A 19,632-nucleotide genomic window follows, 5' to 3' on the forward strand; every position below is an offset into this window, starting at 1 on the left:
AGCTCAGGAGAGGACTCAATGCCAAGCATGTGGCCAGGGGCCAGGGTAAAGATGACCTAATTCAGGAGAGGGCAAGAGGTATGGTGAATTAAAGATAATGACAATAGATTTTGAAAAATATCTATATTTACAAAGTAACTAGAAATGACTGAGGAAGAACATATACTGTTGAAAACCACCAGAATTTTGTGTTAAAAATGAAGATATGAAGGTAATGATAAAGTCATCCTGATCTTGGCCAGGATAAGGACTCAAGTCAAGGTGGAGAGATGGTTCCAGGAGCCAACACTGCACAGAATGTTGAGTGTCCTGGAGGTGAGCAGGTGGTAGAGCTGAGCCTGGAGAGATGTCTTTCAAAGACAGGATTTATGGGGAAGGGATAAATGAACAAAGTGGTGGTGGGAGATATCACCTGGGATCAGGGGTACACTGAAAAAGAGTGTTTAGCCATCAATTGACCCCAAGGCAGGGGTAGAGGGGAAGGAGCAGCCTCCCATACAGTTGAGGAGAGACTTGGGGAAGGGTGAGGCCAGTAAGGTGGGCAGAGGGCACATTCGGGCCAAAGGCTGAGGATGAGATGGCATCTGTTCACAGTAGACTGGCTCACAGTGGAAGGGCTGGCGCAGGTGCAGGCTGCAGGGGGTGTGGGGTGGAGATAGCATGGGCAGCAGGAGGGATTGGATTGAGTGGACCAGGGAGAGGTAGAGGGCAGGGTTCCTCCAAGGTGTGCACCAAGGACAATGATATGGACCAAGGACAAAAGAGATCGAGGATGAAGTGACACAATATTGAAGCAAAGTGGGCTGGTCTTGCCATTGGACTGTGACAGCCCGGCCCTCAGAGAGCTGGGCTTAGACAGAGACTTGAGACTGCTCCAAATGGTATCCCAGATGCTCAGTGCCTCACCGGAAGTGAAGGCTTCCCAATCCCTGGGTGCAAGGCTGGATTTCCCTCCCATGGGCATCCTGTACTTCTCTAACATATCTCACAGCAAGAGGCCATTTACTTCACTCTTATTCTCCTCACTCTGAGTTCTCCATGGGCGCTGAAGAAGCTTGTTCACCCGTGAACCCCTTGAGATGTGTGCAAGTCCTGGCCCAGGGCAGGCGCCCGATGTAGATTATTACAATGCACAAGGACTGCCCACGGGAGGCTCACAGTCTCCTTTCCCCTTGAGCTTCTCAGTCCTCGGGACTTCACACTGTCAGAGGGCCACAAGCAGGACCTACCCAACTGGGAGAACCCCACTGCAGTGAGCTGTCAGTTATCTGACAAGCAATTCCCGTACCCCTAGAGGTGAGTGAGACATGGCTGCCTGAGAGCAAAACTCCAAATCTGCAATCACTAAATCACCGTTCCTTCCTCCCTCTTCCAATATGCTTCTATTATCACAGCTTCGGGGAGCTTCTCTCCATTGTCCTGCTGGGCATCTCTGCTACTGGGCATGCCTCTCCTTCACCCATGTCGTCCCAGCAGCCGCACTCTCCTGTAGCAGACATGGGTCTTGCTGAATCTAGACTAAGAACCAAAAACTCTCACAAGGGACCTCAGAGATCAACTCTTCCAAACTCTGCATTTTGCAAATAAAGAACTGAGCCCCTGTGAGGAAATGACTTGCCCAAGACCACACAGCCAACATCAGCCCCACCTGGCCATGCCCTGCCTTTCTACCCCATCCCTGCCACCCCACGGCCCACCCTACCTGCCGAGTCCTTTGATGCCGGCAGAGCCCCTGGCCAGGCACTGCAGTCGGAGTCTTTCAATGGGGTCGGTGGCCGTGGTGAGCTTTTTCTTGGCCTGAATTGCCATCTCTCGGTCGTGGCGCGCTGTCCCCGCCATCTGAGGGGGGAATTCACAGCACGTTAGCAGAGCTCAGGCCTCACCACCTGCCTCTGGCTGAACAGGCGACAGCAGCCTCACTGAGAAGGAAATTTACAGCCTGCTGTGTTATCAAACCTCCCAGGAACAGCCTCAAACCTCCCAGAATTTCCAATTTTTAACTACGCCAACTGTGTGCCTGGCATATTTATTACTTACTTATCTAGTCCTGAGGACATCTGGTTTCTCCAGCCTGGACAACAGTCTTAAATATACCACCATTTCCCAATGTGCTTTAATCTTTCCAAAGCCCTCTTCCCTCCATAAAAAAGTCACCCAGTTTCTCTACAGTCTCTTTTTTGAACGAACTTCGTATGCCATATTCTTTTATTTAGAATTTTCCATATTTTATTGACCCCACATTTACTATTTTCCTCTTTGGTCTAAACTTTGATTTGTGTTACTTGTATCTTGATGGAGATTCTCAACATTTGGGCTTAATGATTTTTACCAGTAATTAGTACCGTCTCCTCGAACAACAGACAAAGTTCTCAGGACAGGAAAAAAAAAATGGTAAAAAGACATTATCTCTCTCCTGACAAATATATACAAGATCTCTTTTTTTTTACAGTCTGTCTTTTGTGTCTTAACCATTAAGAAACAGGGGAGAGGGTGGGTGCAGTGAAATACTGCCTCCTGAATGGTCCTCGAGGAACGTGCAAACTTGAGTGCTCAGAACTTGCACAACAGTGAGCAGAGCACTGGTGTGGGAGCCTGGAGACTCACGTTCTAGTCCTGATTCTTCAATCCCCCACCCCCCACCCACCAATCCAGTGACATCTGAGTGGGTCTCAGGGCCTTTGTCTCCTCCTCTGCTAAATGGAAGATTGAGTTAGATGGTCTTTGAATTCCATCCCATCTCCAAAAAACAGTAATCCTCACGAGCCCACTGACCCAGTAAATGGAGGATTCTAGATATCACTTTCATGTGAACTGTGAATGAAAACACCAAGGAGCGAAAGGGTGTGAAGGTGTGTTTAAGGTGTAGAAAAATGATGTTACAATGGTTAGAATAGTTCCACCCTTAGTTCAAAGGCTTCCTCCCTGGCCAAATTTTGGCACTTCTTCTGAGTGCTCCATTAGGACAAAATTAGTTTCATCAAAGATGGAAACCCTTGGATTTGTGCATATCTTGTGCTAAGGCTGTTGCTCCCTGAATGCAAGCTGAAGGGTCTACTTTGCAAAGGACTCATTCACCTTTGGGGGAAGGGAATCTAAAGCCAAAACTGAGGCCAGAATAGATAATCAGGGATGCACACACTTAACTTGGCCCACTTCCTGCAGCCGTCCACCAGCCAACATACAGGATCCCTGCTTCTTTCCATTCATCTCAATTTCCACCATATAGGTGAAGAGGGTAGTAATTCCTCTCAGTTCTCTTGAACCCGGAGCCAAGAAGGAGGCCTTTGTCTGCCTGAGTCCCCAGCCACTTTACTTCTCATTAGGAAACAATTATTTTGTCTAAAGCTACACAGAGCCTTCCTCTGCCCTCAGAATTCCAGATGGTGGCACACACCGCTCTTAGACACCTCCATCTCTAGTTGTGTCAGGCGCGTACAAAGAGCATGTTCCGATTCTCATCCAGCAAGGACATCTGCAGCCCAGATTGTTTGCCTTCCTGGCAGCATTAGTTTTCTTAAAACTGGCATTTGCCTATTACTAGTTTGCCACCTGGCCTCAAGCTGGCAATTCCCAGAGCTCATCCCCAGGTTCCAGCCCTAACTCTACACCAATGACATCCCTCAATCACAGCCAGGTCCTGTGTTCATGTGCAAGAACACAATTCACTCATCTAGCCATCTCCTGCTCCTTTACTTGTCCTTGCCTAAGCTGTCTCTTGCCCTGACCATATTCTGCTAGTGGCAGCAGTCCTAGCCACCCCCCAACACCTCCAGTCCCACTATGGAAGCAGAAACTGGCATCAACAGCACGCCCTCCTCATTCTCTAGACCCACCCAGGGTCGTGCTCCATCCTGGGACCACTGTTGTCTTTCCTGCCCCTTCACCTTGCTTTGTGATACTTGCCCATTGGCTGTCCCCAGCCACCCACCTCCCATCCTCATTTCCCCCTACTCTCCCCTGCCTTGTCTACTCCACCTGATTTGCTCTCGTTTTTCCAGACTATCCATGACAGCAAGTGAGGAATGAAGAGAAACATAGACCAAAAACCAGCAGTGGGAGGAAAGTGAGCTCTGGCTTCCAGATCTGAGACAGATTCCTAGTGGGGCCTTCTTTGCAAACCTTCTGAATATTAAAGGAAACCATTATGCCCCCATTAGGTGGTAAGTATGTATCTAGTCCTGGCAAAACCCCTGTGAGCTGAACTGAAAACAGGAATTCAAACAAATACATATATGCCCATGTTCATAGCAGCATTATTCCCAACAGCCAAAAGGTAAAAACAACCCAAATGTCCGTCCATGGATAAATGGATAAACAAACTGTGGTTTATCCATGCGGTGAAATATTATTCAGCCATAAAAAAGAATGAAGTATTCATATATGCCATATTGTGGATGAACCTTAACCATATTATGCTAAGTGCAAGAAGTCAGACACGAAATGTCTCACATTGTTTGATTTCATTTCTGTGAAATGTCCAGAATAGCTAAATTCATAGAGACAGAAAGCAAATTAGTAGTTGCCTGGGGCTGGGTGGGGGTAGGCAATGAGGAGAAACTGCTTAGTAGGTATAGAGTTTGCTTTTGGGGTGATGAAAATGGTTTGGAACTTGATAAAAGTGGTAGTTAATCAATATTATGAATGTACTGTATATTTTAAAATGGCTAATTTTATGTTATGTGAACTTCAACTCCATTTTTAAAAAAAATGAGATGTTAATTAGCCAGATTTAGACATTTCACAATTATACATACTTCAAAACATCATGTTATACAAGGTAAATACATATAATTTTACCCGGCAATTTAAAAAATAAATTAAAAAGTGTGCCAGGCACATGATCATCTTGGCAAAAGGGACAGCTAAAGTATAAAAAAAAAAGCCCATGAGCTAGTTACAGCTGTCATTTGTATTTCACAGACCAATAAACTGAAGTGCAGAGGAATCAGGTCACTTCACTGGCACAGGTCACACAGGCATGTGGCTCAAATCCACACACCGTTCCGACTGCAAGACCCCTGAAGATCTCCCAGCGCAGTCTCCTCATTTTGCAGACTTGGAAACCAAGGCTTGGGCTGGTAAAGTGACTTGCCCAACAGTCCTGGCCAGCACCAAACACAGGGCTTCTGGTTTCTAAGCAGGGCTCTTTCTACTCCACCACAATTGTGGATAATACGTAAGAATGTCAGAGCACAATTCGACGGAGCTCTGTCATAGGAAAACAGGACAGAGTCCACGAAGAGGGGGACAGAGAGTCCCATATCCCAAGCTGTCCTGCCTCCTGAGGCTGACCCTATCCAGTTACCTCTGGAGTCTAATTTTATAAATACAGGAGGGTTAAATTACATTTCTCCTGTCACCCTAGCATGGAACTTGAGATGCCCATATTAACCGTCCTTCTTGGTCATTTAAATATGTAGTGGCCCAGTTCATCAGCCGATACCTAATATTCATCGTGTACTATTTTCAAGGCACTATGCAGGGGCAGGGGGTGGGGGGTGAGGGATTACTAGGAGGACCAAGCCTTTGAATAGCTCAGAATCTTAGTAAGTTTGAATTCGGAAGACCGGGATTTAAGCAGAACATAAAGTTTACCGAGACCTGGATCTTTTGAGCAAGGCAGGATTGGGTAGGGTCTTGGTGACAAAGGGCGATGCTGAGAGTTCTGAAGCACCAGGGCAGGAGTCTGTCCCCAAATGTACATCACGACATCACAGCACCGGCAAAGTGTCCCTGACTCCAGAAGACCCTCTCTCTCTCTCTCTTTTTTTCTTTTTCCTTTCTTCTGTACATCGCATTTTTTTTTTATTTCAGCATATTATGGGGGTAGAAAAGTTTAGGTTACCTATATTGCCCTTGCCCTCCCCTCCCGCCCCACATCTGCCCGACACCCTATTGATGTTATTCCTGAATGTGCTCTTAGGGGCTGGAAGACCCTCTCTCAAACATCCAGGAGCCCGAACGGTGACCAGAGCCGGCGTCCCGCCAGGCGGTGCAGGGCCCGGAGGTGCTGCGCTCCCGACGGCGCGGCCGCAGCGCCACCCAGTGTCGGCGCGGCGTCGGCACACGGGCCCGCGGGCGTGCGGCCGTCCGGTCCCTCCGCGAAGGTGGCTAAGAGCTCAGTGAGCGCGAGCACTGCGCCAGGGGTGCGGCGACACAGGGGGGAAGACAGTGCTTGGAGCCTGGAAGCGGGGGCTGGGGACCCGCAGTGTCCCCACTGAGCCACAACACATCCCGAGAGCGCAGCCAGCCGGGCTTGGGAGTGGCGCTTCCCGGAGACTCCTGTGATGTCTACGCTTTAATCCTAACGGAAGGTGGAAGTCATCCAAGCTGGGGCCGTCGGGGAGAAGGAAGGGCACTGTATATTTCAGACCAAGACGTACCAGTGCTTAGGCCAAAGTGAAACAAATTAGTATAATTAGAAAAATGCAAGTATTTTAGTATGACTGCAGAAGAGGAGGATGGGGGCAGGGGGAGATGAAGATCGGGAAGACGGGGAGGGAGTACGAAAGGGGAAATTCGGGGAAATGAAACTGAGCAGGTAAGCAAGCACCAGGCCCCAAAGAGCCTGGGGCGCCATGGTGGGCTTTGGATTTTGTACTGAGAGCAACAGGCGACCGACCGCACAGGCTTCCGAAAGGGGACTGATAGTTTGTATCCTAAAGTGTAGCGAGTAGACGGGAAGGGGGACAGGCTGCCCAGGAGGAGACTGTATCCAGGCGCGCTGTCTGGACAGTGTGGACAGAGGGACACGGAGACACTCAAGACGGCAAGAGGCAACGGTGCAGTTTGAGGGAGAGGGAGGGGCAGGGACCCCGAGCTCCCGCTTGGGGCTCCCCACCCCCAATCCTAGTGGCTGGTAGGAGGGGACATTCACAGAGGCCTGGAGATCTGGGAGTATAGGCCGAGTGGAGGCGCCGGCAGCAAAGCCAAAGGAGACTTTGTAGCAATGGGCCCAGTGAAGGCGGCCTCGTCCCACTGTCCTGGTGCACAACGGCCCGCCACTGCCTCTCTGTCTGCCTGGATTTTGAAAATCCTTGTAGGACAGGATGTGGAAAGCCGAAAATACATAGAGATCTGTCTCTTCATGGTTTTCAGTAGGGTTCTGGGACAAATTTCAGCTGACCCTTAAGAGAAGAGGGAAATGTGCAAGCCTAACCCCAGCCTGCACTTTAGCACTTTATTTGGTTGTCTTTGGTGCCCTCTGGTGGCAGTCAGCTGAATTGCATTCCCCGTCTCCCTCCCTCTCTTCCTCTCTTCTCTCGTGCTGGGTTAAGAGTCTACAGCCAGCCTGCAGAGAAGTGGATCTTACTGCTGGGAAGCAAGGCTGCCCTCATTGATCCAGACACTGTAAAGCGCCAAGGGCTTCCACATACTCTTTCTTGCAAAATCCAGAGGAAACTTCTCACTGCCCCCCCCCCCTCTAAAAACTCGCCCTGCTTTGGTTTCTCTGACACTGCACTCCTGGTTTTCCTTCCAGGAAAGGCATGGTTGCTTGAAAGAGCCCAGGGAACCGATGCAGGTTTACTCAGCTCGGATGAACTTTGGAGGAGAGTTAACCTGTGTTAATGTGGAGAGGGAGGGACAGAGTTAGGGTAACATGAAGGCACAGCAAGTGCCACGGACGAGCGGAGAGGAGATGTGAGGAGTGAGGACGGAAGCAGGCCCCCTCCTGGCAGGGTTGTGCACCGCGATGGCTGGGCCCGGTTTTGCCTGGACAGCCTTTCTTTGCACCCCGCTGCTTGGATGCTGAGACGGGGACCGCGTGCGCTATAAGGGAGCCGTGCTACCGAGCAGGTCACGGAAGTCCAGCCGTGTGAAACAGCGACGATCTGCAGAACAGTCCAGTTTTTCCAAACGCCCATCCTGCCTCTTCTCGCCGTCAAGCCCATTTTCCCCACAGCCAGACTATGTGATGATTTTTGCCTTAGGAACATTTGTAGGCATTTCTGTGACTGTTAAATACCTGTGCGTTACATTAGCCATTTTCAAAAGGAAGGCACCGGGGCTTGCTGCAATAGCGCCACGTGGTTTTAAAACATTCTACTATGTATAGAGAAGAAAGGAGAAAGGCAACAGAGAGAGCAGGCAGCAGGTGATTAAACTTGTAGGGCTTCAAAAACTAGTTCTGAAGAAGCGTAAAATACTTGCCTCCTTTTAAGTTCTCAACCAAGTCAAAACGTCCCCCATCTCTGCCAGCTGGGGCTTGGTCCTGAGCATCAAGACTGTCCCCCAGGGGGACGGGGAACAACAGGATGTGGGTTTCACTATTTCTCTACTTGGAAACTGGGTCTAAGATTGAAATTTTGATTTAGACTCAGTACCATCTACACTGACTCCAGTCTGTTCAATAAACTAATTATTACTACCAAGTAGAGGCAGTCCCTCTGAAATAATATTGCATTTCAGGTGTCTTAGCACAGCTGTGCTGATGTAACAAAATACTATAGACTGGGTAACTTATAAACAATATACATTTATTTCTCACAGCTTTGGAGGCTGGGAAGTCCAAGATTATGGTACCGGCAGATTTGGTGTCTAGTGACAGCTTCTTTCTCTGTTTTCGAGATGGTGCCTTGAACCCTGCATCCTCTAGAGGGGACAAATGCTGTGTCCTCATGTGGCAGAAAAGATGGAAAGGCTGAAAACATTGTGAAGCCACTTTTATAAGGGCCTTAATCTCAATCATGAAGGAGGAACTGTTGTCACCTAATCATCTCCTCAAGGCCACACCACTTAATACTATCGCATTGGGGATTAAGTTTCAGCATGAATTTCAAATATTCAAACGATAGCACCAGGTGTTGAGAATAGCCTAGCAGGTAGGTAGGAAGGGAATAAATATTGATGCGCCCCCCACCTCCAACCCCAGAGACTGAAATTGAAGACTCAGACTGTTTGGAGACTTGGTTTTTACAGGAGAGGACTTGGAAGCCCCAGAAAAGGGGATGTGTCAGTGTTGCTGACATTGTGAGAGTTACTTCGTTGTCCATCTGAGCTGAATTCAAATGAGCATGCTTTTAGCACCACTAGCTACACAAGGCCCTGTGCTAGTTCTTCACGTGACATATAGAGCAATGGTTCCCAACTCAACTTGTGGTTGCCGCCAGGAGATGATGTCTGGAGACATTTTTGGTTGTTGCAATGCAAATAGGGTAGAGTGTTACTGGCATCTCATGGGTAGAGGCCAGGAATGCCACTAAATCACAAGAAAGCCCCTGGCAACAAAGAATTATCCAGTCTAAGATGCCCATAGTACTGAGATCGAGAAGCCCTGCTATAGAGAAAGACCTGGGACCACGGTGGGTGCTGTTGGAAAATGAAGATGCCCGTACCCCTCACCAAACAGTAAATTAGACTCTCCAGGTGTGGATGCTGCAGAAATGCATTTTAATGTTTTCAGCTGGTTTTAATGCACACCTAGGTTTGAGAACGTAAGCTATGGGAAATACAAGGTCACCTTCTAGTAAGAGGAGTAAGGCCTTATGGGGAAAGCCTATAACATAAAACAGGGTAAGATAAAGGCACGAAATGAAAAAAGTGGTAGTAATAATTGTAACTACGCTAAGGCCAAGCCCTTAGCTAAGGGCTTTGCACACATTAACACATTGCCTCATGTGGTGGGTGCTATCAAATATTACTGCCATGTTACAGTAAATCAACAGAGACCCAGAGACCCCGGGTCACTTGCCTGAGGATGTGCCACTAGGGGGTGGCAGAGCCAGGGCTGAGCTGCAGTTCTTCCCAAGTCACCACACTCAACAGCAACGTCAAGGTGCTGATAAATTGCTTTGCGGACTCAGAGAAGGTCTGTGCAACGGATGAAGGAAAGGAAATGCTTCAGGGAAAAGACCGCCTTGGAGTTCTAGTAGGACTTCCCCACAGCAGAGGGTGAGGACAGCACTGCAAGACAAGCCAGGCCGCTCGTGGGTCCCTAAACACGACCCTTCTCCCACCTCAGGTCCTTGCTTGGGTTTTTAAAACTTTAAGGCTCAGTGTAAACTCCATCTGGTTGACATGAACAATTTTATTGAATCTCTTCTTCTTGCAGCAATAGATTTTTGTTTATTTCGTTGTTTTAATAAAGTGATGTGTGAGGTTTTTTTGGACTAAACTCAAAACTCCTGTACTGATTATCTTTCACATCATTTACTATTTTCCCACAAATTATTTTTTAAATTATTTCTGCAATGTGTGAATATATGAAACACCTATTTTTCATTTGGATTACCAGCTTGCATGTACCACTAAAAGTATTTAATGCGTACTTAAGTGGCATGAACATACTGTGGAAATAAGATGTCACTGAAGTCTGGCACCTTACCAAATTTCCTCTGTTTCAAATTCATGTTGCAGCCACTGTCAATAGGTAAGTTTTCCTAGAGCCCATTTCTGCTAAATCACAGTATTTAATTCTTTCTGCTGATCTTTGGGATGTGAATTAAGTCCTCATTTTAATATTTACAATATGGTGCATTTAAAAAATAATCTCTCCCATAAATATCATTGTTATAAAATGTTTACTTCATACATCTTCATATTTCATTTTATTCACTGAACCAGGATTGGGAAATAAGGCAAAGGTGTAATGTTCAAGGAGGCAGTTGGTCTCAGGAGGGTGCAAATGTCACCCTACACTTGCCCAAGCCTGAGAGTGAGTGTCTGCTTAAATATTATACCCTAGGCACCTACTTTGTCTTGCCCTAGTCTTGGTTCTGCATTCAACATGTTTATTCAATTCCTAGTACATGCCACACAATAGCAATGGGTGAAACAGTCAAGGTTCTGACCCTTGGAAGTTTACGTTCTTACAGGTAGTTTTAACCTTGGAGAATCTGAATGACAGCGGACTTTCCAGACACTGCCAGCTGGCTGATTCAAATGTCATTCCACTGCCCTTTTTCTCTGTTGCATTCCACTTTCAGCTAGGTGGACATGGGAACCAGCTCTGGCCAAAGAGACCCAAATGTAATCGCTGAGGGCTCTGGGATAGCTCTCACAACTCTTTTGCCTTCCTCATGCCTTGAATGAGAATGTGATATCTGGAGCTGTGGCAGCCTCTATGCAAGCATGAGGGAAGGGCCAAGGCAATCACAGTCATCCCAACTTAGAGCCCTATCATCACTGAGCTGCTGAACCAATGTCAGCAACTTCCTGATGCCATACTTCTATCATGTGAGAAACACAATCCCTTTGTATTGTTTATTCAATCTGTTGTTGATCAGATCTTCTATTTCTTGCAGACAAAAGTATTCCTAACTGATACAATTGCCAAAACCTTATTCCTGTAGGATTTGGGTTGACCCTAGATCTTGATCTTTACCAAGGTAAAATAACTAGCAATTCACAGTGAGGAGAGACTCAGCTCCCCCTGAGAATCAGGAAGAGAGAGAAAGTCACTTCATTATAACCTCTACTTTCCATAGAATGTTGTTGTCAGTTAGTAGCTTCTCCAGCACTTTTGATTACAAAAGAGTGAAAAAAAACCTGCTTAGCACAATATTAAAAAACTTTATGTAACTAACACAATGTGCTGAAAAGCCAGGTTTAATAAAACACAGAGGCCCCGAGGTAACAGGGTCCTTGTCATAATGAGCATCCTCTGGGAGTGTCAGGAGGCATGACTTCTGTCACCAGCACCCTCCTTGCTGTCTCCTGCATTGCACTCCTCCCTCTTCTGTGAGTCTCTGGGGTTTTTACCAGGAAATTACTTACAATCTATTCTGAGTCAGGTCAGCCTGCCAGATGCAAGATCTTAAAGAAACAAAGTAAGAAGAAATCCAAACTACACAAAAGTAAGCAAAGATTTGGTGTATTGTATAAAATGCAAAATAAACAAATGGATAAAATCAAGAGAAAACAAAAATAAAACTTTTGTTTCCAAACTACTTGGTTTTAATGACTATGCTCTTAAAATCAACCAGGTTTTCTAAATATTCCGTTTTTCAGATGCCGTGAGGCCTTGGCCTCAGACAGTGATTTCAAGCCCACTGCAAGGACAAGGCCCTGGTACATCTACCACCATCCTTTTAGACTGAGATAAAGCCAAAACTCTGGCTAATATGTGCCCTTGTGCAGTCATAAGTCACCCAAATCATTTAGTAACTATTTTGCAGTTACTTAGAATGAATGCTTCTTTTGGAGTCATTGTCTACATCAATGAAAAAAAATGAAAAGGTGGCTAAAGAGCTAGAGAACATAAGAAAGGGTAAAACAGAACTTAAAGAAATGAAAGAGTCATTTAGGGAATTTCAAAATACAGCAGAAATCTTCAACAACAGGCCAAACCAGTAGTGTTTGGGTAGAATGTTCTGTAAATACCTGTTAGTCCATTTGTTCTAGAGTCCCATTTAAGGTCAGTGTTTCTTTATTGATTTTCTGCTTCAATGGTCTGTCCAGCTCTGTCAGTGGGGTGTTGAAGTCCCTAGCAGTTACAATGCTACCGTTTATCTCTTTGCTTTATGATCTAGTAGGATTTGCTTAATGAATCTGGGAGCTCCTGTGTTTGGTACAAAAGACAAGAAGCACACACTTCCCAGCCAAATCAGCCACTTTTTATGCGGTTCCCAGAAGACTAACCCAACTCCTTCTACTTAAATCTTATTAGTGACTCCTGTAAAGGAGTCTGGGAAACCTAATTTTTGGCTGGATAGTTTTCCATTCCCCAGTTTCTTTTTGTAAAGAAGAAGAGACAGGCTATTGAGTAGGCAACTTACAGTTTCTGCCTCACTTGGCAGAAGAAATAGAGTCATTCCAAAAATAAGAGTGTGAGCACATCCAGATCAGCTTATTCCACAAAGCCACTTGGAACCTGAAGATTTGTAGGCATATGGAGCAACCGGACCAACCAGGTGGAGAAGACTAAGGTAAGCCCTAAGAGCAGAAGTCAGCACGTTGATGATTTCTTGCTTATCAACCTGTGTTCGTCCAAAGCAAATAAAGCTCACCTTTCCATGGACGGTTATGAAGCATACCCTGAGTTCAGGCAAACATAACCTAAAATTATCTAGACCTGGGGCCATCAAACCACACCCCTTGGACCAAATGTGACCCTCCACCTGGTTTTGTAAATAAAAGTTTATTGGAAAACAGCCATGCACAAATGTTTGTGTATTGTCTACAGCTGTTTTCAACTATAACTGCGAAGTTGAATAGTCCCAGAGACCTTCTGGCCCACAAATCCTAAAACAGTTACTATCTGGCCCTATATAGAAGCAATTTGCTGACCTCTGGGACCATACTTAAAGATAAGAGCAACAGCAGTAAAAAACATTTACTGAGCACTTATTCTGCACCATACTCCCCTGCTAAAGGAGTGGCCTGTCTTTTGCAAATTATTCGCAATCAGTTCATTTAGAACAGAAAATTTGTCTGGCACAAAGTAAGTCTTAATAATAACTCTTGTCATTTACAGACATAGCTACACCCATTTTACAAAATAAGGAAACTAAGGTACAGAGAGATTTAGGGATTGTACCAGTTCATAAGTAGGCAACAAAACCAAGATTCTGAGCAGGATATTTTGCACCTGTCACCTCCCAGCAATATTTTATAAATTACTTGCAACATTCCAGAACACATTTATTTTTAAACAAGGAATGCCTGCAGTTGCCAGAGGACATTTATATATAAAAACTGGGACAAGCTTATTAACAATATTGAATCCAAAGCACACTTAGTAAGAACAACTGATGTTTTTGGTTACTGGAGAGTTTTGATTTCCCCTCCCTCTGTGTGAAGGTCTCCTGTTGGGGTCAGAAGGGCGACTGCAGAGGTGAGAAACACAAAGAAGAGCTTCCAAAGAAAGTAAAAACAGCTTTCATCTACCTCTCAACCCAGACTGTCCTGCTCTCTCAAACTACACTTCTCAGTTCACAGTATTTGGTAAATTTTAATTCTATTTGACTTCAGATTATAAGAAGATGTAAAAAGATTTAAAAACTATTCTTAGATTGGATGAAGGGAAACAAGATGCTGCATGGCAATGGAATTATGGCTAGATATGCCACAGAAGCTGCTCCAGAGAATATCGTGAACGGAGCAGATTTTCGTGGGCGTTGGAGTGCCAACCATCAGGCGGCCATTCCACAGTTTAGTACCTTATAATGTCATCTTCTCCCAAATGCCAACTTATTTGTCTCTGAAATATAGAAAACTGCTCTTAAGAACCTTAATATTTTTTCTTTATACAAAGCTGTGTGAGATCAGAATAAAGATCAAAACTTTCCAAGGAAAATTCTTATTTAATTCATAAGCTAGAGAGATTAAAGCAACAGCTGAAGCCAAGAGTTATTGCACAGACCAAACATTGCCACTCCCTGTTCCCGAGCACCTTGCCGCCACCACAAGTTACTGGGAGAGGCTGGCCCTCTTGGGGCCAAGAGAACCTTCCTTGCAGAGACGCCCAGACTTTCCTCTATTCCTTATTCTGTTATCGATCTCCTCATCTTGAGCAGCCTCTGAACAACTGACTATGTTCACTGCTGAGCTGAATGTTGGCTGCCCCGGTTCCTCCCCTGATCTGTTCCCCGCCCACATCTGTGCTAGGAGAGGCAGACCTCTCTACATGCGCTGCATTAACCAGACTTCCTCGCTCCCTGGCCTCTGGGTGGATTCCACCACTGAGAGGTGTCAGCAGGAGAGGGCAGGAGGAGACAGAGGCTGGGGTATTCATTCCCCCAGCTCTCTCTCTGCCAAGCCAGTTTGTCAAGGACTGCAATCCTCCACCAAAGGCAGCCCTCCCTGCTGCAGCACTCTTGCTGAGACCTGGTGACTGCTCCTCATCTTGCCCGCTCAAGCCCACAGGTAGCACCCTCCCTTCTGTCCCTCCTTGCTGTGGCATCCCTGGGTGTCTATAGACAGACTATATATATATATACACACACCCCTTGGCCTATCCACACCTTTGTGAATTGTCTTTCATTAAATCTTTTCTGTTACTACTGTTGAATGTGCCATCCATTTCCTGCCAAGACACTGATTGGTACAGTGTCTTTGTCCTTCCTGGTACCTGATTTTTCATAAGGAACTCCACTCCTCCTGCAGTCTCAGATGAAAGCCCTTCTTATCCCACATGCTAAATACTAAGGAACCTTGTGGTTTTTAAGGTGCACCCTGTCACCTCCCCATTATGACCCATTCTCCTATCCTTCTTTGTTTTTTTTATTTCAGAATATCATGGAGGTACAAACATTTCAAAGAAAATTAAATATTTAGGAATATATTTAATGAAGGAGGTGAGAGACCTAGATAGGGAGAACTATGAAACACGGAGAAAAGAAATTGTAGAAGATGTAAACAGATGGAAAACCCTACCATGCTCATGGATTGACAGAATCAATACTGTTAAAATGTCCATACTACCTAAAGTGATCTACAGAATTGATGCAATCCCTATCAAAATACCATCATCATTCTTTGCAGATCTAGAAAAAATAACTCTATGCTTCGTATGGAACCAGAGAAGACCTCATAGCCAAAGCAATCGTAAGCAAGAAGAACAAATTGGAAGGCATCAGTCTACCAGACTTTAGGCTTTACTACAGGCTATAGTAACCCAAACAGCGTGGTCCTATCCTTCTCTGAAGCACAGCCCAGCTGGACAGACTGCCTATGCCCCTCTCAGGCTCTGTCATTTTGTAAATCACTGAGACTGAATCTAGCCTCAGAGAATTCCTCTCTGTTCCAAGTGCCCCCATCAATTTGGGCAAACTCAGAGCTTATCTAGACAATCCATCCAATAGGCAGCCACGACGTTCCTGGAGATCCCTGATTTGTACCAACTTTAACTGCTTGCTGTCTTAGTATTCCCTTCCAGACCATGTTTTATATTTTGTCACCAGCCAAAGCTGTTCTCGTCTGAAAGTTCAATATTCAACATTAACTTTCCGTGTACCATTCAGTTCCATTATTCCAACTTGCTTGTGACTTAAAGGGACTTCTAGTCCCTTGACCCTCTGTTTTTCACCCCAGCCATCACCTGCCCCATTCTCCCTTTTGGATCCATTTCCTTCGCTATCCATTCTACACACTTTGTGCATCATTCTGACCACTCCTTGCCAGCACCCTCTTTCTCACCCCTCACTTGTCAGTCTCCCACCCAAACAAATGCCTAACTTGGCTCAATTTGCCCACGCTTGTTCTCCTTATGGGCAGACTATGAAGTGCAACTGGGCAAACCCCCATGCCAGCATGAAGGGTGCCATTGCATTTATTCTTTAACCACAGCAGGCCTTTGGAAACACTCAACTATACTTTAATATGATGTTGGTCAGATTCTTCTTCCAGTCTTCTCAGAGACTAATTCAAATCTTTGCCATTCTCCTCTACATCTTGTCTTAAAAGTCACAGAAAAAGCAGAGCCACTGGATATAAACAAACTCACACCACCCTCCTCCAAATCTATAAAGGCGTAGCTTTTAGACCATCCTACTTCATTCTTCCTCCCTCTGCGGGAGTGCTGAACTTCCTCCAGTCTAACAATACCCTTTCCACCTGCAGCGCCTTTGGGATTCTGTCATCAGTTATCCCCTTTTCCTCCTCTCCATTAGCTTCTCTGTTTAGTTCATGTATCTGCTGTGGTCCCTCAATCCTGGACTCACTCCAGCTATCACCCTTCAAAGCCAAACTACTTGAAAGAGTCTCCAGTTTCTCCACTTTCTCATTCTCCATTCACACTTCAGTCCACTGCACTACAATGAACATACTCTCAATAAGCCATTGTGGGCCTGATTGCCAACCTCTACAGTCATTAGTCCCTAGTTCACTCAACTCTCTGATTAATCAAATCAACTCTCTGACATAACTTTGAACAAGCCATGTCAGTACCCTTTCATAGGCATGCAGACTCTTACTCCGATTCTAAGTTGTCAGTTCAGCAAGGTAAGGCAGAAATAACACAAGCTTTGAATATCAGACAAAGCAAAGTCTGCGTAAAAGCTCAATCTTTTCATTGCTTTGTGACTTGGAGATGTTGGACCCCCCTGAAGCTCAGTTTTATCAGTGAACATCAGGGTAGTTATAGCAACTCACCCAAACACTTGATGTTCAAGTACTTAGTACACAGTGATTGCTCAATAATGTTTATTTCTTTCCCCTTTACTGGATGAAATTTATTTTTGTACATTTTTATCTGAGCATTTCTTCACAAAGATTACAAAAGTTTCTCCCAGTACCAAGCTATTTCCTCCATGAACTGACAGCCCAGTGATGGCTTCTCTAGTCCAGGACCTCTCAACTTTCAGGTTTTCTTTTTAGAGAGTAACATCTACTGTCTTTTCTTGGCTAAAACATGGAAAAGTGACCAAATCAATAGAAGAGATAAAAAATTGATTTACCTTAAATCCTAACCTGTTGCCTCCAGTTGCTTGGAACTGAAACTATGGACGCTTTCTCTTGCACCTGGGAAAACTGGCCCCTCCCTTGCCCCACGCTTCCTCCCTCTTACCTGTCTTCCTCAGATGTTCTGGTTTACTCTCTTAGTGCTAATTGGATAGCCTGGGAATCACTGCTGCAGGCACACAGCCTGATTGGCTCAGCTCACTGTCAATCTGCACTCTCGCCTGCCTTTTCTCAAGTTTACACTCCTGTTGCCAAGGAAATCCCAGTGACTCTGAAAGCCCAAGCTGTTTGCACAGGGAGAGAAGCCAGTGGGAAGTTTAGCTGGCAAGTTTAGCACAGCATCAAACCCTACCTCCTATGTTTTATGATGTAGTATTCAGCAAATTATCTTCCTTCTTTTAGGCAATCCCTTCCTGCTAGGATAAAACTTAAAATCACAACTCTCAGGAGCAACCAGGTGTTATTATAGGTGATTCCAAGTCCTCCCTCCTTCTCTGCATTCACACACTAAGCTGATGCCATTTCTGCTATTTCCGTCCTTGGTTTCTTCCCTTCTCTCATTTCTTTTCTTTTCACTTCTCTTTTCTATGCATTCATTGGCCATTACTGTACCAGATAAGAAGCAGTCTAGTGGCCTGTTTAAAGGAAAATATCTAAATTATGCTCTCTTTCATTGTCTATCTATGACATCCACCCTACCCTCGCCATTCTCTCCCCTATGCCCCTGCTCTGAGGAGCAGGCAGGTGTATAGGTGATTCGAATCTTCTCTCTCTCTCTCTCTCTCTCTGTCTCACTCTCTCTCTCTCTCACACACACACACACACACACACACACACGTACGTGCATGTGCACACTTCTGCATTGACATGATCCTGGCTGTGTGTATCATCCTTGCTGTACGAGAACTCACAGAACTGGATTGTGCCAGGCACCCAGCTCTGCAGAATACCAGGCAAATTTTTCTGTGGATCTGGCAAGGAGCTGAGCCCTTCACTATTTCTGCAGGGAGTATATATAGCTTTATCTTTTTGTTTGAATTGTTTCAAGATATATTTTACAACACCAGAATTACGCAATCAGAACAACGGTTCTTTCTGGGCAACCCATGTCTCTAATGTCTTCTTCTCAAAGGGTGAACTCACCAGATATCATTAAGGGTCTGAAACTTTTAAGGATGAACTGAAAGCCCCATCTGAGATTACAAAAGCAAATATAAGTGCACAAGCATTGGAATGTGAAATGTTTTCTGAAACCCATCTACTAGGGAGACAGTTTGCTGTAGTAATTTAAGAAAGGAGATAAAAAGTAAAAAACAAACAAATGAAGAAAACTAACAATAAACAAGGAAGGGGGAGCCATGGACAACGTGACAGAGCCACTATACAAGCCCTCGATGCTCTGCCTTCAGGTTTTACCAAAGAAAGAAAAAACAAACAAAAACTATTTTGTGTTTAAGCCAAGCTTTTGCTTGTTTATGTTACTAGCAGCTGATGTAATTCTCAAGGGTTCACTACATATAGGAATATTCTCTGCCAGATCTGGTTCAGAAAACTGGATCTGAGTTTCTGGCATTGCTTATCTGATAGGATTAATTATATTTTAAAACACTAATGATTCTTTCCAGTGATAAAGAGAGCACTGATAGTCCATGGTGTGACGTAGCAAAAGGATACACAATATATCACTACTGGATTCCTAGTGCAATGTTTATAAAGGGCAAGGTTATGGACAGCCATGGTACCTTGGGATATTTTAGTCAAACCAATGAACATAAGGAGGATGACTGGCTGCTCCTAACTGTGCTGGGCAGAGTGAAGAAAGAGAAGGATGAGCTCAGGGCTTCAAATTCCAAATTCAAGCTCCACATAAATGATCTGAAAGTTTCTATGTCTTCTCTGAAAAATATACTTACTTCCTACTCTTGCCAGGCTGAGGTTTCAGAAAAGCAAATCCAGAGTTTTATCCTGGGAGTGGCTGAATTACAATGCAAATTGAATTCCCAGCCAAGCAAGGTGTCTTCTGCTAAACTGAGGAAATTGATTGGGAAGTAATGCGATTTGGACAATTGTGTGGAAACACACAGACAGATCCTGATGAAGCAGAAGACACTGAACCTCTCAATTCATCTGAACTTTCTTTGCTAATAGAAGAACTATCCTTATCTGAGAAGCTTCATCCTGATTTGTCAGAAGAAACTGTGCTGGCTCCCCTGAAGTATTCTACCTGGAAGACACTACTGATTCTCCTCAGAACCTACTCCCACAGAACATCTTGGCTTCTAGATCTATAGC

The 19,632-nt window shown here is 45.1% G+C and overlaps 1 protein-coding gene across 3 annotated transcripts in view; it reads right to left on the bottom strand.

Moving 5' to 3' along the window:
* CAPSL (calcyphosine like) overlaps positions 1-17,426 on the bottom strand; it is a 34,911-nt gene extending 17,485 nt beyond the window's left edge. For 2 of the 3 annotated variants that reach the window (XM_045565635.1, XM_045565636.1), the window contains exons 1-2: positions 17,337-17,413; positions 1,703-1,839 (exon numbers count right to left, since the gene is read on the bottom strand). In XM_045565635.1, coding sequence (XP_045421591.1) covers positions 1,703-1,839 — 137 coding nt within the window. In that variant the 5' untranslated portion in view covers positions 17,337-17,413. Of the gene's footprint in view, positions 1-1,702; positions 1,840-17,336 lie in introns of all 3 variants that reach the window. The other variant, XM_045565634.1, reaches the window with a different exon arrangement.
* Positions 17,427-19,632: the final 2,206 nt, after the last annotated feature.

The sequence above is a fragment of the Lemur catta genome, chromosome 12, assembly GCF_020740605.2.
Source record: "Lemur catta isolate mLemCat1 chromosome 12, mLemCat1.pri, whole genome shotgun sequence".
NCBI classification, from domain to species: Eukaryota; Metazoa; Chordata; class Mammalia; order Primates; family Lemuridae; genus Lemur; species Lemur catta.